This window comes from Nerophis lumbriciformis, linkage group LG22 (assembly GCF_033978685.3).
Source record: "Nerophis lumbriciformis linkage group LG22, RoL_Nlum_v2.1, whole genome shotgun sequence".
Taxonomy (NCBI): Eukaryota; Metazoa; Chordata; class Actinopteri; order Syngnathiformes; family Syngnathidae; genus Nerophis; species Nerophis lumbriciformis.
This window is the reverse complement of record NC_084569.2, coordinates 28941513-28965043: the sequence shown is the minus strand read 5'-3', so window position 1 is coordinate 28965043 and position 23531 is coordinate 28941513. Positions and strand designations below refer to the sequence as shown.

The window sequence follows — 23531 nt, the reverse complement described above, 5'->3', positions numbered from 1 at the left end:
ATTCCAGTGTGACCCGTGCAGACAAGGTAGGTGACGACACAGAGGATAAAGCTAATTACAACAGATTACTCTGGTATCATAGTGAGAAGCAGTCAATGGCACAGAGGGAGGTTGTGGAAGTGTTCGCAGATGCAGCACATATTTAAGGGAAGTACAAAAGACCCTTGAACTAATGCTAAGGATCAGAAATCCGAGGGGGGGCCGCAGTCTCGAGGAAACACTGGGAGGAACAATAGAGCAAGCAAGACCAGACGAATGTCCAAGCGGATGATGTACTGAGTGAAGGGAAGGACAGTTCGAAGAAAGCTGATGAAGACACATTTCTGAGTCATTTTCAGGCACCGGGTATAATTTTCGAAATGATACACTTGTGGAGAAGGTAGGAAATCAAGCTAAACAAAACTGCAACATAACACTCTAGAAAATCAACCAAAATCAGTCGCATACAAAGCCAACGAGTGATGCTGTCTAGCATAGTGACATCAGTTCCTTAAGGTATAGCACGTCAAATATTTCCTTGGCAAGGAGCGTCAAAGGCACCTGTGAGGTAAAAATGTCTCAAAATCCTTTTGGAAAAGTGACTGTACCTCGGTCAAAACAGGAACAGAATGTGAAAGTAAGGGCAAAGCTAGTGGATGAATGCCAAAGTATAGCTTCTGACATCCTGAAAGGGGAGCAACTGCTCCAGCGTCTGCAACTGGTCCAACAACGCCAGGTGGAAGGGATAGGAGACACGGAGAAGATTTTGGCTGAAGAGAAAGATTTCCCAGTACAAGTCGATGATCTGACAAGTGAAGATGTGGAAGAAGATACGCGATTAGAAGCCATCAAGTCTGACAGGACAGAGACAAGCCTGATAGAGAGGAAAAAGAATGACGGGAATGGAGATAAACCTGAACAGCTGGAATGCCACAATATTACAATACCAGATGGAGGTTATTCCGATGATAACCCAAGCATGAGTTGGGTATGTCCAGATTGGTCTGCCAACAATTACAACGAAAAAATTCCTAAGCCATCTTCTTTTCTATCAACCTGTCACCGCCTCTCTGTAACTGAGACCGCTATGGAAAGGAAAGTCCACCAGGACGCCCAGGGAAAACAGAATCTTCAGAGAGCTGGTGGAGTTCTAAACTTGGCTGATGATCCAGATGTACTGGAAATCCCCTTCAATACCAACATCCTTCTTGAGCCATTTCCCTCCAAGGTATGTCCAGGCCAAGAAGATGATTGGCAGCTCTCCCAGCAGCAAACGCCCAAAGAGATGAGTCCCAAAATTCAGCGAGAACTTGGGATGACTGGATGGGGAAAAATATCGAAAGTGAAAGGGGAGACGTATCAATTAAAGGAGACCAAACTGCTGTTTGAAGATTTCCAACAGGATAACACACTAGGTCCAGCCAGGATGAGGAAACCACTTTCTTCATCAATGAAAGATCCGGTTTCTCCCTCAGTGCTGGAGCGCACACGTAGCCTGGAGATGTTTTCAGTGAAAAGCAGCCCCATTTCCAGAGCTCACTCCTTCAGGATTCAGAATCCTGCAATCTCCAAGATAGAGAAACATTCTGAAAACCTTTCAAAGAGTCCAACTGGAGGTTCTCGAGACAGGTCACGCTTATCTCCATATGCCAAACAAGACAAAAATGTGCACGTTCACAGGAGTTCCGAATCTATAAGTACTGATGCGTCCACACCAGCGGTGGAAAGTGTGAGCACAGTAAGAAAGGACAAGACAAGGAAGGAATCTGCCGCCATCAAACAAAATCCTTTCTTCAAGTTGCGTCCAGCACTGGCTCTCCAGGCAGATGTCGAGAAGGACATCAAAGAGGCGGAAGCCAGAGAGGACGAGCTGCACAGACAAAGAAGCACTTTGTACGGAGAGGCGCGACAAAGCACAGGGGAGGGCAACAAGACGCTACTCGCATCGGCCAACATACCAGGTGAGACTGGCCAGTCAGGCTACTGTGTTGTTCCAGGTGTTGGTTACATGCATTTAAATCATAACTAGAGATGTCCGATAATGGCTTTTTTGCCGATATTCCGATATTGTCCAACTCTTATTTACCGATTCCGATATCAACCGATACCGATATATACCTACTCAGTGGCCTAGTGGTTAGAGTGTCCGTCCTGAGATCGGTAGGTTGGGAGTTCAAATCCCGGCCGAGTCATACCAAAGACTTTAAAAATGGGACCCATTACCTCCCTGCTTGGCACTCAGCATCAAGGGTTGGAATTGGGGGTTAAATCACCAAAATGATTCCCGGGCGCAGCCACCGCTGCTGCCCACTGCTCCCCTCACCTCCCAGGGGGTGATCAAGGGTGATGGGTCAAATGCAGAGAATAATTTCGCCACACCTAGTGTGTGTGTGACAATCATTGGTACTTTAACTTTAACTTTAACTTTTACAGTCGTGGAATTAACATATTATTATGCCTAATTTTGTTGTGATGCCACGTTGGATGCATTAAATAAACAATGTAACTTTACCATGAATTGATTAACGTGGACCCCGACTTAAACAAATTGAAAAACGTATTCAGGTGTTATCATTTAGTGGTCAATTGTACGGAATATGTACTGTACTGTGCAATCTACTAATACAAGTTTCAATCAATTAATCAAAAACAAGGTTTTCCAAAATAAGAGAACAACTTCAACTCCAGTTATGGAAAAAAGTGCCATCATGGCACTGCCATATTTATTATTGAAGTCACAAATTGCATTATTTTTTTTAACATGCCTCAAAACAGCAGCATGGAATTTGGGACATGCTCTCCCTGAGATAATCCTAATACCCACTACAACCATGGGAAATACTATACTTTGATTTTCACAAAGTGCATTATTTTGTATTTTTCTTAAACATACCTCAAAACAACAGCTACAAAAACAATGAAGGCACACAGCTTCAGTCCAGAGTATACTAGAGCATACTTGCCAACCTTAAGACTTCCGCATTCGGGAGATGGGGGGTGGGCGTGGTTGAGGTGGACGGGGTTTGGTGGTAGCGGGGGGGGGGGGTGTATATTGTAACGACCCGAAAGAGTTAGTGCTGCAAGGGTTTCTGGGTATTTCTGGTGTTGTGTTTATGTTGGGTTACGGTGCGGATGTTCTCCCGAAATGTGTTTGTCATTCTTGTTTGGTGTGGGTTCACAGTGTGGCGCATATTTGTAACAGTGTTAAAGTTGTTTATACGGCCACCCTCAGTGTGACCTGTATGGCTGGTGATCAAGTATGCCTTGCATTCACTTTTGTGTGTGTAAAAGCCGCATATATTATGTGACTGAGCCGGCACGCTGTTTGTATGGAGGAAAAGCGGACGTGACGACAGGTTGTAGAGGACGCTAAAGGCAGTGCCTTTAAGGCACGCCCCCAATAATGTTGTCCGGGTGGAAATCGGGAGAATGGTTGCCTCGGGAGATTTTTGGGAGGGGCACTGAAATTCGGGAGTCTCCCGGGAAAATCGGGAGGTTGAAACCGATACCGATAATTTCCGATTTTACATTTTAAAGCATTTATCGGCCGATAATATCGGCAGGCCGATATTATCGGACATCTCTAATCATAACTAATTAATTAATTGTTTGATTGTGTTGCTCACAACAGATTAGGGGGCTCAAACACATGGCCCACAGGCCCATATTTTGTGGCTGTACTTAACTCAAAGTGTTTACATATTTCCAAAAGACTCATACTGTACTGAATTACTGTGACTATTGAAGACATTAGATAAGGAGCAAGACTGCTTACGCTACCACTACCGTTTTTTTTTGTTGAGCTTGCCCGCCGATCTAGAATAAAACTAGCTTGTTTCTTCATGTGACCATTTCAGTCATATACTACTCAACATTAGGAAACATTTCAGCTAAAACAATAACACACAAAATTAGTGTGAAATTTACTTATATATACGTTGTCCGTTATATTTTATATTTTAGTCGACTAAAATTTTTAAATTAATCCATTAATTGACATGACTAAAATGTGACTAAAACATGAATACTTTTTCTTTAAAAGACTATGACTAAAACTAAATTAAAAACTGCTGTCAAAATGAACACTGGTCCATGATGTTGATATTGGTGTTGATGTACATTTTCTTGTAAGAAAAGTTAGTATTTTCTCAATTTTTTTCTATTTTTTTTTTTTAATTGCTATCAAAAATGGTGATAATGAGCATATTTTCCGGACACACACTATGGCTACTGAAACAAGATTCTTTGACAAGTCCTGACCTTCTTACCCCGTCTGGCACGTTGATAAATGACCTTCTCCATTAGCATTAAACGTGTTATTCCGGGAACAGGATCAGTCACTAGGGTAGACCCTGTCATAAGCCCATATTTTGTGGCCCTGTATTTAACTTCATAGTTTAGTGTCATTGCGGCCCACAAATTGGGCAACACAAAGAGCAACTTCCCTTAAATTACCTGAAGTGTTTCTGACCATCTCCTGGGGAACTCAGCTTTTTAACCTCACTTTTTATCCCTCCCATGACATTATTGCAATTAAGTATTAGACTTAGACAACTTAGACTTAGACAAACTTTAATGATCCACAAGGGAAATTGTTCCACACAGTAGCTCAGTTACAATGATGGAAAGTGTAAGGATGGAAAGGACAATGCAGGTATAAATAGACTAAATATAACGATATGAAATATAACATATATACGTAATATTTACATAATATATGTACAGTATATTATATGTACTGATATATTATATTATATTATGTCTATATCATATGTACAATATATAACAATTACCATGTACAATATTACAGTATATGTGACAGCTGCAGCATAAAATAGAGAGTAAATCCAGCAGAAAATAGACATTAAAAACAAAGAGAAGTAGCTGACATAGAAGGTGTCAGGTAATAGACAGATATCATTTATTGCTGTATGGCGAGTGATTATACAGCTGGATGGAGTGCGGAATGAAGGAGTTCTTGAATCGAACACTGTGGGAACGAAGCTGAAGGAGCCTGTTGGAGTATGAACTCCACTGTCCCTTAATTATCTGGTGGAGTGGGTGGGCAGGATTGTCCATGATGGCCAGCAGTTTGTCCAGTGTCCTCCTATCCCTCACTAACACAAACGCCTCCAACTGCGTGCCAATAGTTTGGCCTGCTTTCCAGATCAGTTTGTCAATCCGGTTTGAGTCCCTTTTGCTGGTGCTGCTGCCCCAACAAACCACTGCAAAGTACAGGGCACTGGCCACAACAGACTGATAAAATATCTCCAACAGCTTTCTGCACACATTAAAGGACCTATGCTTCCTCGGGAAAAAGAGTCTGCTCATGCCCTTCTTGTAAACAGCTTTGCAGTTGTCCTTCCAGTCCAGTCTGCTGTCCAAGTGGACTCCCAGGTACTTGTACTGCCCCACTACTGCCACCTCCCGGCCCTGGATCTTGATGGGCTCCACCGGGGTCATTCTCTTTTTGAAGTCGATGACCAGCTCCTTGGTCTTGTCCACATTAAGGACCAGATGGTTCGCCTGAGACCACTCCACAAAGTCAGCGATCAGTGTCCTGTACTCCAATTCCTGTCCCTTTCTGATACACCCGACCACAGCAGAGTCGTCACAGTGTTTCAGCAGGTGGCAGGACCTGGAACTATATAAAGTATGCGACTTTTAGGACAGCAAATAGCTACCGTATTATCCGGACTATAAGGCGCACTTAAAACCCTTGTTTTTTTCCTCAAAACTCGACAGTGCACCTTATAACCCGGTGCGCCTAATTTAAGGAATAAGTTTGGTTGAGCTTACCCACCTCAAAGCAATTTTATTTGGTGCATGGTGTAATGATAAGGGTGAACAGTAGATGGCATAAGCCGTTTGATGTGTTTCAACATACAAGTATTATTATCATGTGTGTATAAGGTAAGACATATTATCTGGCGTTTTGTTTCGCAATAATATGCAAAAGCAACTTCTCTTACCTTCTGATCTGTATTTGGGATCTGCATAAATCCTGAAAAATTGCGTGCGTCCGCCTTTGTAGTCAATAAGGTTCTTCTTTTTCTCTATCTTCTTGTTATGGGACATTTAACCTCAGCTGTTGCCATTTCTAATATAACGTAGCTTAAGGTCCTTACTTATATCTGTCAGTAATCTCGCCATGAAACCACTAAAACATACCGGTATAGTGAGTGTACATTATTCACCCAAGGAATTGTATTTATTAGAGTTCCGGTCAGACGGTTTTTCACGGAACACATTTCAGGTGTTGTTGTTTCCCTATGAGGAGATGCTGCTCCGTTATTGATTGAATTAAAGTCTGAATGTCATTAAAACAGTTAGCTCCATATTTTGACACTTCTTCCACTCCCGTCTTTGCATGCTACACCGCTACAACAAAGATGACGGGGAGAGGACGCTGCCGAAGGTGAGCCACGTAAATAAGACCGCCCACAAAACGGCGCATCCTGAAGCGACTGTCAGAAAGCGACTTCAAGATGATCTGTAAAACATCATCTATGCAACATTTTGACCAAAAAAACACCATTACATGTTCAGTAGACCACAAGGAAGTATTTTATATTTAGAAAAAAATTATTATAACATGACTCCGTTAATGCACCCTATAATCCAGTGCACGGTCTTTGGATTTTTCACAGGTAAACAAGACTATATTAGAGGGAAGTAACGATAAACGGTCATAATGAACACGGTAGGGATGTACGTTATACCGGTACTGGTATAGTATCGCGGTACTAATGAATCAAAACTGGTACTATACTCTGTTTGAAAAGTACCGGTTCCCGGGCATGACGGCGCGTCGTCACATCGTGACATTGCAGGTTTAACGAGCAGAGGAGCATGTTTGGCAGCGCACAATCATGGAGTACTTACAAGCAGACACAGTGTGTAGACCAAAAAGGGAGAATGGACGCATTTTGGTAACGATAAAGGTGAAGTTATAACACTGCAACACCCTAATCCTAATCACTAATGCTCGCCTCCACGATGACAACTAAAGTAAGTTTCTTACAAGTAGCATTATCACTGCAGGACGAGTAATAGCTAAAAATGCTTCACTACACACTGTAGGAAGATACAATAGCTCACCGGCGTCACAATGTAAACAAACGCCATTAGTGGCTCTACACCGGGAATCCACTGTAATGATACACAAGAGCATATCTCGTCGATACTACTATCATTACATCGATATTTTTTATCGTCACACATTGTTTTTCTTCTAATTTAAAAAAAAATTCATATTATGTTTATAAACTCAGGAAATACATCCCGGGACACATGAGAACTTAAATTATGACCAATGTATGATCCTGTAACTACTTGGTATCGGATCGATACCTACATTTGTGGTATGATCCAAAACTAATGTAAAGTATCAAACAACAGAAGAATAAGTGATTATTACATTTTAACAGAAGTGTAGATAGAAAATGTGGAAACGGAAAATAAGCAGATGTTAACAGTAAATGAACAAGTAGATTAATAATCAGTTTTTACAGTTTGTCCTTCATAATGTTGACAAAATAATAGAATGATAAATGACACAATATGTTACTGCATACGTCAGCAGACTAATTAGGAGCCTTTGTTTGTTTACTTACTACTAAAATACAACTTGTCTAGTATGTTCACTATTTTATTTAAGGACGAAATTGTTCTTCGATTACAATAATAAACACATGTTTAATGTACCCTAAGATTTTTTGTTAAAATAAAGCCAATAATGCCATTTCTTTGTGGTGCCCTTTATTTAGAAAAGTATCGAAAAGTATCAAAAAGTACCAAAATACATTTTGGTACCGGTACCAAAATATTGGTACCGACCCTAGAGACGACCCTAGTCCAAACCAATATTTTCGGTACAACAATAAAAGTTGAGCTAGCAATTAAAACAGATACAACACTCAGACTAAAACTGTCACGTGGGGGTCGCAGCTAGCTGTGGGGTTGTTCTTCCAACGCAAAAGAGACGGCTCCGGACGACAGCGTGGAGGTAGGCTTGGATTTATTGACATAAATCACTCACTACCACAAAACACAAAAATACAACCAAAAAAGGCAAGTGTGCCTAAAACACAAGAAGCTCCTAATTAACAGAAACTAGGACATGGACATGGAAACTTACTTGGTCAATACGAGACATGAACCGGTGTGACATAACGACAATGCAGGCAGAACGAGTGATGAACAAACGTAAGCTTAAATAACAGTGACATGATTGGTGACAGGTGTGTGTGAGTCCAAACGTGGAACAGGTGAAACTAATGGGTAACCATGGAAACAAAACAAACTCAAACAAGGAAGTGAAACCAGGAACTAAGGAAGTCCAAAACTAACAGTATAACTAAACAAAACATGATCCGGACCACGGATCATGACAAAAACACTTCAGTGAAGCATAAGAAACACATGCAAAATAGTTGCTTTTACAACTGTGTGACTATTTATTTCAGTTATGTAGTGCATCTGCCTCACAATACGAAGGTCCTGAGTAGTCGTGAGTTCAATCCCGGGCTCGGGATCTTTCTGTGTGGAGTTTGCATGTTCTCCCCGTGACTGTGTGGGTTCCCTCCGGGTATTAAATGTGGAAGTAGTGTCAAAGCGCTTTGAGTACCTTGAAGGTAGAAAAGCGCTATACAAGTACAACCCATACTCCGGCTTCCTCCCACCTCCAAAGACATGCACCTGGGGATAGGTTGATTGGCAACACTAAATTGGCCCTAGTGTGTGAATGTGAGTATGAATGTTGTTTGTCTATCTGTGTTGGCCCTGTGATGAGGTGGCGACTTGTCCAGGGTGTACCCCGCCTTCCGCCCGATTGTAGCTGAGATAGGCTCCAGCGCCCCCCGCGACCCCAAAGGGAATAAGCGGTAGAAAATGGATGGATGGATGGATGTTTAAAAAGCTTTTTGAGCACTTTCCGTGATCATTAACAATAACCTAAAATCTGAAATTCTCATATTGTTACATCCCTACTGTATTGTTACACACATCTTTTTCAATATGTCCTCTACAACTGGAAGAAAGAGAAGACGTAAGGAGACATTTTACCTTCGCAACGGTAAAGATTTGTTGTAAACCCTGTGGCTCGACCAATTTAAATCTACGCAACAGTAAGTAGGCCTAAACTAATATTTCCAAAAGACTCATACTGTACTGAATTACTGTGACTATTGAAGACATTAGGGAAGGAGCAAGACTGGGGGGGTTGGGTTGGGTTTGGTTGATATCAGCACTTCAGTCGTCAACAATTGCATCATCAGAGAAATGGACATTGAAATAGTGTAGGTATGACTTGGTAGGATATGTACAGCAAGTAGTGGACATAGTGAGTTCAGAAAGCATAAGAACAAGTATATACATTTGATTATTTACAATCTGGGGAGGTGGGATGTGGAGGGGGGAGCGTGTTAGTCCAAGGGTTGAAGTTGCCTGGAGGTGTTCTTTTAGTGCGGTTTTGAAGGAGGATAGAGATGCACTTCCTACACCTGTTGGGAGCGCATTCCATATTGATGTGGCATAGAAGGAGAATGAGTTAAGACCTTTGTTGGATCGGAATCTGGGTTTAACGTGGTTTGTGGAGCTCCCCCTGGTGTTGTGGTTATGGCGGTCATTTACGTTATGGAAGTAGTTTGACATGTACTTCGGTATCAGGGAGGTGTAGCGGATTTTATAGACTAGGCTCAGTGCAAGTTGAACGCCAATCTCGAATAAAACTAGCTTGTTTCTTCATGTTGTCGTGATCTGGGGTTTGGATCATGTTTTATGTTATTTTCTGTTTAAAGACTCCATAGTTCCTGGTTGCACTTCCTTGTTTGTTTGTTACCTTGACAACCATTAGTGTCACCTGTTTCACGTCTTGGACTCACGCACCTGTTGCTATTTATGTTCACCTGTCTCTGATTAGTGTTCGGCCGCTCACCTGCTACCCGAACACTAATCAGAGGCATTATTTAAGTTTGCCTTTGACAGTCAGTCGGCCTGGCGTCATTATTTGCTTCATGCAACCTGTTACGGAAGTTTTGTTTCATGCCAAAGTTTTGTGAGTATTACTTGTCTCAAGTCCATGCTAAGTGTTAGCTTATTTGTTTCCTGCGCTAAGTTTTGTGCTTTAGCTCCAAGTACGATCAGCGTGTTGTGCCTTCGCTTTGTGTTTCTTTTTTGTTTGTACCTCTTTGAGTTTTGGGTAATTTAATCATGTTTTTACCTGCACGCCTTGTCCAGAGTAGTCCATTCTGCATCCCGGGAGAACAACCCGTAGTTAGCTGCGACCCCCGCCCCCTTGACACATGTGACCATTTTAGTCATTTACTATTCAACATTTGGAAGAAAAAAGGTACATTTCAGATGAAACAATAACACACAAAGTTAGTGCGAAATGTACTTATTAAATGATTCACGGAGTGCAGGTCGTGCTGTAGATTTAGTTTTTGAGATGCTCTGCAATAATAAACAATTAATAAATGTGTCATGATCCGTGGTCCGGATCATGTTTTTGTTATGTTCTGTTAGTTTTAGACTCCATAGTTCCTGTTTTTGTGCACCCTTGTTTGTGTTAGTTACCTTACCTTATTCGTTTCACCTGCCTCTGGTGTTCGAGACACGCACCTGCTCTAATCAAGAGACCATTATTTAAGCCTGTCTTTGCCAGTCAGTCGTCCTGGCGCCATTGCTTGTTTCATGCGATACCATAGTTCATGCTGCTCGTTTTCATGTCCGATTCTTAGTTTATGCTAGTTGTTCGATTCATGCCACAACAACTGCACCTTGGTACTCCTATATCTTACATACTGTGTTGAAGTATGGGGGAATACTTACCACAACACAATTCATTCTCTGATCATATTACAGAAAAGAGCAGTGCGGATCATTCACAACGTTGGTTATTTAGAACATACTCATAATCTGTTTATGCAATCAAAGTTGCTCAAATTTGATGACCTTGTTAAATATAATACAGTAATAATTTTATATAAAGCATTTAACAAATTATTGCCGCATAATCTACAACGTTTTTTATAAGACGAGTGCAGGCTCATAACTTGAGAGGCTTTGGATATGTCTTATTACCGAGAGCTCAAACCACTCGTAAACGTTTTTGTGTGTCTCTATGCGGAGTAAAACTATGGAACAAACTGGACTTACAACACAAGCAATGCCAAACTATTAATCGATTTAAACTATTATACAAACATGGGGTTTGGTTCAAATATAGAGATGAGGGTTTTTAATTTGACCTGCTGCTGTCTCAAAGTGTTAACATGTGCTCAATGTTTCCTTACCATTATTGCTATGTTGTCTATTACCATTGTTGGTATATTCATTATTCCTACATTGTTGATAAAAAATTATTGTTACAGTGTAATAATTATTGTTACCTGTGGTAATGCTACTATGATACAACATCTGTATTATAATCATTGAACAAAGTAAGAGTGAAACTCAAGTGAATAATCACTGAATGGAGAACTGGGGGTGGGATCAAATAACTTATCTTCTTCCCACTCCCTTTCAGGCAAAACTGGACAATCATGCATTACAGACTATACATTACCTTTGCACTATATTAATTTGTATTATTATGTGTTGTCAACTTTGTACTTTTTTATGTCATTGCCTGAAATAAATAAATAATGAAAAAAAAAAAGGAAATGATGTGTCCACATAAGTGTTAGTTGTTTCATGCCACAGTACGTCTTGTTTGTTCCATGCCATAGTCCACGTTAAGTGTTTCGCTTCTATGTTTCCCGCGTTAAGATTTTTTGGTTCGTTAGCTTCTCGTGTGAACGGCACGCTTTTCTTTTGTTGGGTTCCGGTCTTTGTGATGTGTAGGATTAATTGAGAAAATAAATATGTTCCTACCTGCACGTCTTGTCCGGAGTAGTCCGTTTGCATCCCGGGAGAACAAACCTCGCAGTAAGTTATGACAAAATGTGCTTTCAAGACAACCTCAAAGATGTAATGTACGTTATACTTTATATTTTAGTCGACTAAAATGTTTAAATTATTAATTAATTGACATGACTAAAATATGAGTAAAATGTAAATACTTTTTCTTTAAAAGACTATGAAAACTAAATCAAAAACTGCTGTCAAATTGATATTGGTGTTGATATAGATTTCTCAATTTTTCTCCAGGTTTTTTTTAATTGCTACCAAAAATGGTGATAATGAGCATATTTCCCGGACACACACTATGGCTACTGTGCCATCGTATCCCTAAAAGTGTCACTTTGATCTTTCTTTTTCTTAGACACATCCTAACCTTCTTACCCCGTCTGGCACGTTGATAAATGACCTTCTCCATTAGCATTAAGCGTGTTATTCCAGGAAGAGGTTTAGCCACTAGGGTAGACCCTGTCACAAGCAGTTAAGGAACGGGAACTAGGAGCAGTTGGCCCCATCAAATTGAGAAGATGCCAGCTCGAAGGAAGACACCTTTGTTTAGGTATTGTTTGGATGGGAATACCTTACTGGTGTGGAATAAAATGCAGCCAGGATGTTTATTTAGTTCATCGGTGTGATTTCCGTGTGTGTTGCAAGTTGACGCGTGCCCAGCAGGGGAGCTCTGAGACGTGACACAACAGTGCAACCAGTCTGGGAGTTTGTCAGTATTTTTAGCCTCTGAGGGGGGACTCAAGGTGAAAAGAGAAATGCATTTGACAGTAATGTTATGCGTCTGCAACAGGGGATTCAATCAGGGGATTTAACTTTGAGGGAAATGCAAATAAGTTGCACCGTTGTTTTAAAAGCACTAAACTTAAATTGAAAAAAAATGTGTAAGGCAAAAGTTAATTGCCACACAGCGGAGCCTCGATTTACCAACCCCTCTATTTGCAAACTTTTCGATTAACAAACGTTTGGATCGCGGCAAATATGCCTCCGTGTGCCAACCATGTCTGTGTGTATTAACGCTTTGTTAATGTTGCCATTGCGTGCAGCACCTATTGTAGAAATATGGTTGTAAAGTTAAGGATTTTGGTGATTTCTGGTCGCTTGTGAGGGCACAAAAGGGTCTTCTGTGTGTGTGTTGATGTGTTAATGTATATACCGCCCTAAAGCGGTATAGCTCGGTTGGTAGAGTGGCCGTGCCAGCAACTTGAGGGTTAAAGGTTCAATCCCCGCTTCCACCATCCGAGTCACTGCCGTTGTGTCCTTGGGCAAGACACTTTACCCGCCTGCTCCCAGTGCCACCCACACTAGTTTAAATGTAACTTAGAAATTGGGTTTCACTATGTAAAAGCGCTTTGAGTCACTAGAGAAAAGCGCTATATAAATATAATTCACTTCACTTCATTATTTTAGCATTATGGTTGTTAAAGTTAAGGATTTGGGGGATTTCTGGTCGCTTTTGAGGGCATTAAAGGGACTTCTGTGTGTGTGCCGATGTGTTAATGTACTGTAAATGGATTTTACTTTTTAAAATGTTTATTAATGTAGCAATATGGTGGTTAAAGTTAAGGATTTGGGGGATTTATGGTCACTTGTGAGGGCACCAAAGGGTATTCTGTGTGTGTGCCGATGTGTTAATATACTGTAAGTGGATTTTACTTTTTAAAAGGTTTATTATTTTAGCATTATGGTGGTTAAAGTTAAGGATTTGGGGGATTTCTGGTCGCTTTTGAGGGCACCAAAGGGTCTTCTGTGTGTGTGCCGATGTGTTAATATACTGTGAGTGGATTTTACTTTTTAAAATATTTATTATTTTAGCATTATGGTGGTTAAAGGTAAGGATTTGGGGGATTTCTGGTCGCTTTTGAGGGCACCAAAGGGACTTCTGTGTGTGTGCCGATGTGTTGATGTACTGTAAATGTATTTTACTTTTTAAAATGTTTATTATTGTAGCAATATGGTTGTTGACGTTAAGGATTTGGGGGATTTCTGGTCGCTTTTGAGGGCACCAAAGGGACTTCTGTGTGTGTACCGATATGTTAATGTACCGTAAATGGATTTTACTTTTTAAAATGTTTATTATTTTAGGATCATGGTGGTTAAAGATAAGGATTTGGGGGATTTCTGGTCGCTTGGGAGGGCACCAAAGGGACTTCTGTGTGTGTGCCGATGTGTTAATGTGCTGTAAGTGGATTTTACTTTTTAAAATGTTTGTTATTGTAGCAATATGGTTGTTAAAGTTAAGGATTTGGGGGATTTCTGGTCACTTGTGAGGGCACCAAAGGGACTTCTGTATGTGTGCCAATGTGTTAATGTACTGTAAATGGATTTTACTTTTTAAAATGTTTATTATTGTAGCAATATGGTTGTTAAAGTTAAGGATTTGGGGGATTTATTGTCACTTGTGAGGGCACCAAAGGGGCTTCTGTGTGTGTGGCGATGTGTTAATGTACTGTAAGTGGATTTTATTTTTAAAATGTTTATTATTGTAGCAATACAGATGTTAAAGTTAAGGATTTTTATGATTTTTGACCGTTTGGGAAGGCACCAAAATGACATTGCGCTTCAAAGTTTGCGGCTTGTAAAGGTTATTTCATGTCCAGAGGGCTTATGTAATGTTAAAAATTATATTTAGAAAGTCTTAGACAGGTTTTTTTTGTGTTATAGTTATGAAACTATTAAATATATAAGCAATAATTGCTACTTTGTGGAAATTAATTATACCACGGCCAGGTCGTGACCAACTAACAGCAATAGATTTGGGTTTATTATATATATATATATATATATATATATATATATATATATATATATATATATATATATATATATATATACAATTAGATATCAAGAAATAAGGAATTATTCATATTTACAAGTTGTGTAAAGATTTTCTTTTTTCTTTAAACAATCACATAATTACGGTTAATAGTCATGTATTTATATTCCAGATATTGTTTGTATGTTATGTCTATATGATTATACAAAAAAAGGTAAAAAAAATAGGTTGATGGGTCCTAGGGCAAAATTAAAAAGTGTGACATCTTCTACCGCAGTGAAGCCAATTAAAAACTGCTTTGGGGCTTCGGTATTATTTTAAAAAGTAATTAAAACACACAAAATAGGCCAAAACCATGAGGAAAACATGTTTTTTAGACAATATATCTTTAGAGAAAAGGTTCGGCTACAATATAAATTTAAACAATACGGTTGTTTTGGAAACACATATCACGATGACGCCGTTGAAGCGATGATAAATAAGCAATTATCTCTATGGGGTTTTGAATGGGCGCGGCCACCATGCTGCTAAAACTCTGTTAAAAGTATGATTGTATTTGTAATAACACTTTACAGGAGAAAATGCCATAACTAAACACAACCGAGTTGATTTTCCACTTGTTCCATGTCATTCCAGGCGGTAAGCAACTGTCTCGAGGTAAACTGGAACGCATTTGGCCACCCCCAAGCAAGACAGAGCGGCTCAAATCTGAACAAACTCAGGTAATATAAAATACTTTAAATTAATGCAACGCTGTGTTTCATATTTGGTTATAAGTTTTATGTACCTGTGTTTTTGTTTCTTTGTTTTTACAATAACGTGGTGTTGTGTTAGTATTAAGGGAGAATTGTTGTTTTGCTATTGTTCACAATCATAAGAGACAAGAACACTTTTTTTTTTTTACAATTATAGCTATGACAAAAAAACACTTAAAAGTTGTGGCTAATGGAAGCCTTCAAAGCTCTCTAAAACAACTTCAAAACCCTCCATCAATGTTTTATATACACACTGTAAGTACTGTATATATAATGTAGTAACAGACACATTCATAACAATATGTAATATGTTTTATACACACACTGAAAGTATATATATATATATATATATATATATATATATATATATATATATATTGTACACACACTGAAAGTATATATATATATATATATATATATATATATATATATATATATATATATATATATATATATATATATATATTGTAGTAACAGACACCTTCATAACAATATGTAATATGTACAATATACACACTGCAAGTATATATATAATGTAGATAATGTAGTAACAAACACCTTCATAACAATATGTAATATGTACAATATACACACTGCAAGTATATCTGTATATAATGTAGTAACAGAAACCTTCAAAACAATATATAATATGCACAATATACACATTGCATGTATATATATATATATATATATATATATATATATATATATATATATATAATGTAGTAACAGATACCTTCATAACAATATGTAATATGTACAATATACACACTGCATGTATATATATATATATATATATATATATATATATATATATATATATATATATATATATATATATATATATATATATATATATATATATATATACTGTATATATATATATATATATATATATATATATAATGTAGTAACAGATACCTTCATAACAATATGTAATATGTACAATATGCACACTGCAAGTATATATATAATGTAGTAACAGACACCTTCATAACAATATGTATTATGTTCAATATTTACCGTTTTTAGTTCATTTTAATCACTGACTGACTTCCACCGCACATTGATTTACGTTTCCATAACAACGCACTTCCGACTTCTGGCAACAGCTGTGTGTTCCTACTTCCGGAAACAAACGCGAGTGTTTTCTAGTCATGCCAGACTCGGTAACAGACAACAAAGACGACTACTTTTGGACAAATGAGGATTCTCAACCTTTTTTTTTTGAAGCTGCATATACTGAGGATGAACTGCTGCTTTTGGAAGCCAGCACAGAGGAAGGGCGAGATGTGGAGCAGACAGAAGATGAGAGAGTGAGGTGAACGTGACTTTGGCGCTATAAATATGGAATTTGAAGCCAAGCTATTTTGACATAAATGGAGTGCTTACCCAAATAAGCAAGCTGGTCTGGCTAGCTGTGTACAAACAAAACATGAAATAATACGTTACAGATACGCTCGCTTGTAATAAAGCAACTTTTTGTCCAGCAAAGTGTCTCAGATGTCTCTTTTGATCCAGCCGCACTGCCTTGTCTCCCTTCTGCCCGGGAGAAGGTGGCAAGACCAGAAATACACTTCACTAGTAACCAAGAACGAGCCAATTTTTACATGTTAGAATTAGAGATGTCCAATAATATCGGCCTGCCGATATTATCGGCCGATAAATGCGTTAAAATGTAATATCGGAAATTATCGGTATCAGTTTTTTTATTATCGGTATCGTTTTTTGGGGTTTTTTTTATGTTGTTGTTTTATTAAATCAACATAAAAAACACAAGATACACTTTCAATTAGTGCACCATACCAGAAAAAAACATTTCACCCCCTCATTCACACTCATTCACACAAAAGGGTTGTTTCTTTCTGTTATTAATATTCAGGTTCCTACATTATATATCAATATATATCAATAAAGTCTGCAAGGGATACAGTCCGTAAGCACACATGATTGTGCGTGCTGCTGGTCCACTAATAGTACTAACCTTTAACAGTTAATTTTACTCATTTTCATTAATTACTAGTTTCAATGTAACTGTTTTTATATTGTTGTACTTTCTTTTTTATTCAAGAAAATGTTTTTAATTTATTTATCTTATTTTATTTTATCAATTTTTTTTCAAAGTACCTTATCTTAACCATACCTGGTTGTCCAAATTAGGCATAATAATGTGTTAATTCCACGACTGTATATATCGGTTGATATCAGTATCGGTTGATATTGGTATCGGTAATTAAAGAGTTGGACAATATCGGAATATCGGATATCGGCAAAAAACAATTATCGGACATCCCTAGTTAGAATGCAAAAAAATATATAATAATAATAATAATCTTCTTGTCTCTCATAATGATTGTGAACGATGGGCAAATTTCCCCTAAAAAAAAGTGTAGTTCCCTTTTAAGTCATATTCATACTGTTGGAATTCAATACTTTTTGTAGAGGAAGAATGATCGACAGTTTTGTCTCAGAAAATGGGTTATAAGCACAAGTATTGTCTATTAGTACCTCACAAGTAAGGAAAAAACATGTATTAATGAGGTCAAAGGTCATGATTGCACTAGTTCTGCACTCACACAGCAGGTGTTGAAGGCTTAGCCAATACTTGTTTTTTTTTCATTATTTGTTCTTGCAATGCAAACACATCCTTCTGTATATTGATTCTGTCTTGTTACAGGAAAGTAATCCATCCATTTTCCAAATACTCTTTGTCTCACCGCAGGGGGCGCGCGTGCACAGAGCAGGAAGTCAGAAGTCCGGTCTCTGGCAACGCTGGGAGTCCGGTGGCCTCAACGGGCAGATGGCTGGAAAAAAGAATGGACCTTGACTTATTTGACTTTAAAGCAGATATCCAAATATGACTTCCTGTCAAATACTAGAATGAGAGGATGAAAAATTAATGTGTTGGAAAAACTTTTATAGACAGTGGTTTTTGCAATTTACCATTTCCAACGCTGCAAATGATCGGATTTGTGATCAAAAACATAATTTAACTTGTTTTTCTTCTCCAAGACACGTCTCGTTCACCCTTAGGTCCTGATCTACTAAAATCCAAAACCAGTGAAGTTGGCACAATGTGTAAATGGTAACTCAAAACAATGATTTGCAAATCCTTTTCAACTTATATTCAATTGAATAGACTGCAAAGACAAGATATTTAACATTTGAACTGGAAAACGTTGTTATTTTTTGCAAATATAAGCTCATTTGGAATTCGATGCCTGCAACATGTTTCAAAAAAGCTGGCACACATGGCAAAAAAGACTGAGAAATTTGAGGAATGCTCATCAAACACTTATTTGGAACATCTCAAAGGTGAAAAGGTTAATTGGGAGCAGGTGGGTGCCATGATTGAGTATAAAAGCAGCTTCCATAAAATGTTCAGTCATTCACAAACAATGATGGATGCGTGAGCAAATTGTCCAACATTTTAAGAACAACATTTCTCAACGAGCTACTGCGTGGAATTTAGGGATTTAACCATCTACAGTCCGTAATATCATCAAAAGGTTCAGAGAATCTGGAGATATCCTTATACGTAAGCGATGATATTACGGACCTTCGATCCCTCAGGCGGTACTGCATCAAAAAGCGACATCAGTGTGTAAAGGATATCACCACATGGGCTCAGGAACACTTAAAAAAAAACACTGTCAGTAACTACAGTGTGTCGCTACATCTGTAAGTGTGAGTTAAAACTCTACTATGCAAAGCCAGAGCCATTTATCAACAACACCCAGAAACGCTAGGCCCAAGCTCATCTAAGATGGACTGATGCAAAGAGGAAAAGTGTTCTGTGGTAAGTGCTTCTGCTCAGTTCGAACATTAAATATCTTGTCTTTGCAGTCTATTCAATTGAATATAAGTTGAAAAGGATTTTGCAAATCATTGTATTCTGTTTTTATTTACAAATTACACAAAGTGCCAACTTCACTGGTTTTGGGTTTTGTACTAAGATCGGAATACCACGTGCTAAACAGCGTGTGCAATATATAAATTTGCTTGTTGTGTGTGATCTACTAAGACTGCGTGTGCAATTGAAAAGTGGTGCAGATCGCCTTATTTAAATGAGGTTTTTGCGTGTACTGCTGTCCGTGGCCATGGAAACACTCAGTTTCCTCCACACTCAAATCATTATGGCCTCCAGCCTGTTTTGCAATGCCAAACAAGCCTCGCGCATCTACAATGGGGAACACCTTTCCTGCACTGTGGTTGTGGTTTTTGTTCATTACGAATACGGTACACAATTACAAAATGACGTACCACATGTCTCCAGTTTGTCATTGCAACATGTCGGAAAATAAATTACAGAATATAGAATTTCAATATTTTGAGCGAGCTGACTTGCGCTCTGCAACAATGGGGTGGACCATGACAACAGCAGCGCACTCATGTCTCTAATGATCCAAACACAGGAAAATGCATATTGTAAGACATTTATAATAAGATATTTCCAAAATCCAACCAAAAAAAACCCACCAGACACAAAAAAGCATCAGTTCAATTCATTTTAATCAGCCCGTTAAGTCATCCAGCAGCTATAAAATTATAAAATGATATTGCTGAATAGAGTGTCTTTGCAGCATGATCGCCTCCTTACTGTTAGTTTGCACAAACCTTTCAGATGTACTAAATTAGTGTTTCTTAACCATTGTTGGGCCGCCAAAAAATATCTGTTCCTCATCTGTGGTCTGTATGACCCGCAGCGGTACTCTGTTGTAGTACACTTTTCCACCACTTGTGGCAGTAATGACAATATCAAACAAACAGAAGAAGTCTGTAGCTAAAGTCATAGAGAGTTTTTTTAAGGAAAAAAATTAGGATTAAATTAGGGAAGCTGTATTTTCATTTGCACTTTAATTTTATTGACAGTTTATTTAAGAAACCTATTTATTATTGTCAGTTATGCATTAGTCCCTTTTTAGCATTATATTTGCCTAATGCTTATTCTTAGAATCAGCCTGACCTAAGCCGAAGGTTTATGTGTTTAATAAATAATAATCTTTGTGATTAACACATGCTTTCATATCATTCGACAAGCTTGTAAACTGTAAGTAGGTTAGATATAATTATTGAACACAATTAAAGATCAAGAGTAAGAGGACTAATTTAGTGTTAGTATTTCAGTGGGCCCCAGGCCCCTCTGTAGTGGAAAAGTTGCGCCCAGAGATCAAAAAGGTTAAGAACACAAAATAGTGCCCGCAAAACAGTTTCAGCCGTGATAAATCACAAACGCGTGTGCTGAAATATTGTGGGCGCCCTGTGTGTGTTGCTCGAGCAGCATTGTTTTCCTACGGTAAACATGAAAGCCAAAAAATTATAAATAATTACATTAAATTAAAATAATATTTGTCTATTAAATATTAACTTTTTGTTAAGTAAACATTAGTGAATGTAATTAATAAATACATGTTCTGTTCATATACAGGGAATAAACCTGATATGAGGCTGCCGCTTTAGGTTTTCGTGTGCAAGCCAACTTACAGTTTAGTGCACTACGCCTAGTCCTGAGTACACTGGACGATGACGCGGTGGAAAGTCAGCACTTTGCAGATTGGCGGCTATTTCTGTTTGTCATAATGTCGTCTATATAATGTTTGCAGAAACATTTTTAACACCATGACTTTCTACAGTGTGGAATCTACAGCCTTTGTGATGTATTTAATGTAAATACAGAAAAACATACTCAGAGGTGTTGTATTCTCCACCAAGAAGGGGGCGTACATGAGCTAGCGGGTGCATGTCGCTACCGTCTCTTGTCAGAGAAGAAGCCAGTGGGTTGTTTCTTTTTGCCACTATTCAGGTGCAAGAAATATATTTTATTGCTCTGCTGAATAAATTAATGCAATTGGCTATCAATATGGAGGATTATTTATCCAAGCTCAAAAACGTGTAAACAGTTTTCCCGAGGAATGATTCTTCACATAAGTACTTACTTGAAATACATAAATGGGACTATAAGTATTTGATAACAACATTATTATGAAATGATTCCCTTGTTTTTTTCTTGCTGTCATAAATAATGGATGAATGGATCAATTTTTTAAAAGCCTGTGTTAAAGTTGAGCATATTTAAAGTAAAAAATAAAATAAAAAATACCTCCAAAGGAATCAGCGCCATAGACATCTTATAAGTAGATACAGCATTGGCTGCTGTGACGCGAAAAATTCGGCCGCCATCTTGAAGTGGTGATGAGGAGCCGGCGAGCAGCCTAAACTGAGTGGACTGTTGAAAATAGGAATCGGGGGATTACTTTTCACAAGTAAGATTTAACATTAACGTACTATTGGTTGTATTTTGTGAAAAGAATATTACCACAGAGTTGAGAAGGAGCAAATATCTTCAATAGTAATGAAATCGTAGCCGCTAGCAAACAAGAGTATGACCATAATAGAATTGCTTGTCAGTGAAATTAATTAAATTTAAAAATGTCATACTTGAATAACATAAAGTTGAAATAAATGATGAAGATAAAGATTGTAAAAGCCAACAGGGGTAAACATTAGGACCACAGTCCAGATTGTGTAGGGCAGGGGTGCTCACACTTTTTCTGCAGGCGAGCTACTTTTCAATTGATCAAATCGTGGGGATCTACCTCATTCATATATATAATTTATATTTACTTATTTATGAAATATATGTTTTTGTTAATAAGTTAAAAGTGTTTAATGATAATGCAAGCATGTTTAACACATATAGTTAATATTGTTAATACATTAAAGGTGTTTAATGATAATGCAATCATGTTTAACACATAGTTAATATTGTTAATAAATTAAAGGTGTTTAATGATAATACAAGCATGTTTAATACATATAGTTAATATTATTAATAAGTTAAAGGTCTTTAAAGATAATACAAGCATGTTTAACACATATAGTTAATATTGTTAATAAGTTAAAGGTGTTTAAAGATAATGCAAGCATGTTTAACACATATAGTTAATATTGTTAACAAGTTAAGGTGTTTAAAGATAATACAGGCATGTTTAACACATATAGATTCCTTTCTTTCATGAAGACAAGAATATAAGTTGGTGTATTACCTGATTCTGATAACTTGCATTGATTGGAATCAGACAGTGGTGCTAAAAACGTCCGCATTTTCGAATGGAGGAGAAAAAATTCCTCCTTTCTGTCCAATACCACATGAAAGTGGTTGGTTTTTGGCATCTTGTTTGTCCAGCTTCCGTACTCCTTTGTATACACTTTAGAAATACATTGTCGGCAAACTCCGTAGCTTGCTAGCTTGTGCACGCCAGCTTTCTGAGACTCTTATTTTGTTAGCGCAACTGTGCAGTCGGTCTTTGGAGTTTTGACAACAGGTACGGCGCCAGAGTCTGTTGAAATAAAGTGTTTCTCGCCTTCCAGTCGGTAATTTTAATGAGCTGGCAGCAGCCAGCAGCATCTCAGAAGACCCTCGGGTGCCGTGAATGTCAATCAAGTGACGAAAGTGACGTCATAGTGAAGATTTATGATCGCTCATTTTTAGGACTATTTTTTTAATGCCTGGCTGGCGATCGACTGACACACCCTCCGAGATCGACCGGTAGCTCGCGATCGACGTAATGAGCACCCCTGGTTTAGGGGGGGGTAATATATGGACAGTGGCTATACAGTATTATACAAGTCTAAATTTAGTATAGCTTTTATATGTTTATGTTTAAGTATTTGGCAGATGCTTTTATCCAAAGCGACATACATAAAAAATACATATAAAACAATCACTGTAAACATTATCATTTAAGGGAAGAATGTAATACAAAATATTAATACAAAGTGTCAAGACAGAATAAACTCTCTGCTGTTGCAGCAACAGAGATACAGTCTATAGGTCCCTAAAATATATAGACCGGTTTTTTCCCCCTTCTCTGGGATTATATTCTCAGTTTTGATCTCGGACGTCTGGTCACTTATAGCATATAAGAATATTCTATTACTGTTAAGCAAACTATGAATAATAAAACATGTGTCTTTTATCATAACTACACGTATGACAAAAAAAACGTGTGAAAATCAGTGGTATTCAGTGAGGTAAATTGAATTAACTCCGCTGAGAGTTCATTGCTCCAGCCAAATGAATTGCACTGAGTGGAGCGGATCACCACTCC

The 23531-nt window shown here is 38.1% G+C and overlaps 1 protein-coding gene across 1 annotated transcript; it reads left to right on the top strand.

The window, feature by feature from the left end:
* Positions 1-105: 105 nt before the first annotated feature.
* On the top strand, positions 106-22090 carry LOC133615222 (uncharacterized). The gene is made up of 3 exons (XM_061973631.1): positions 106-1940; positions 15302-15387; positions 18143-22090. The coding sequence occupies exons 1-3, from the start codon at positions 554-556 to the stop codon at positions 18245-18247; spliced, it is 1578 nt and encodes a 525-aa protein (XP_061829615.1). The 5' UTR covers positions 106-553; the 3' UTR covers positions 18248-22090.
* Positions 22091-23531: the final 1441 nt, after the last annotated feature.

What these genes read in the sequence shown, in the direction of transcription:
- LOC133615222 (XM_061973631.1), top strand. Translation starts at nt 554, where the DNA reads ATGTCTCAAAATCCTTTTGGAAAAGTGACTGTACCTCGGTCAAAACAG. An exon ending in CGCATCGGCCAACATACCAG is followed by an intron (nt 1,941 to 15,301) that starts GTGAGACTGGCC and finishes ATGTCATTCCAG; the next exon opens with GCGGTAAGCAACTGTCTCGA. An exon ending in TCAAATCTGAACAAACTCAG is followed by an intron (nt 15,388 to 18,142) that starts GTAATATAAAAT and finishes GTCTCACCGCAG; the next exon opens with GGGGCGCGCGTGCACAGAGC.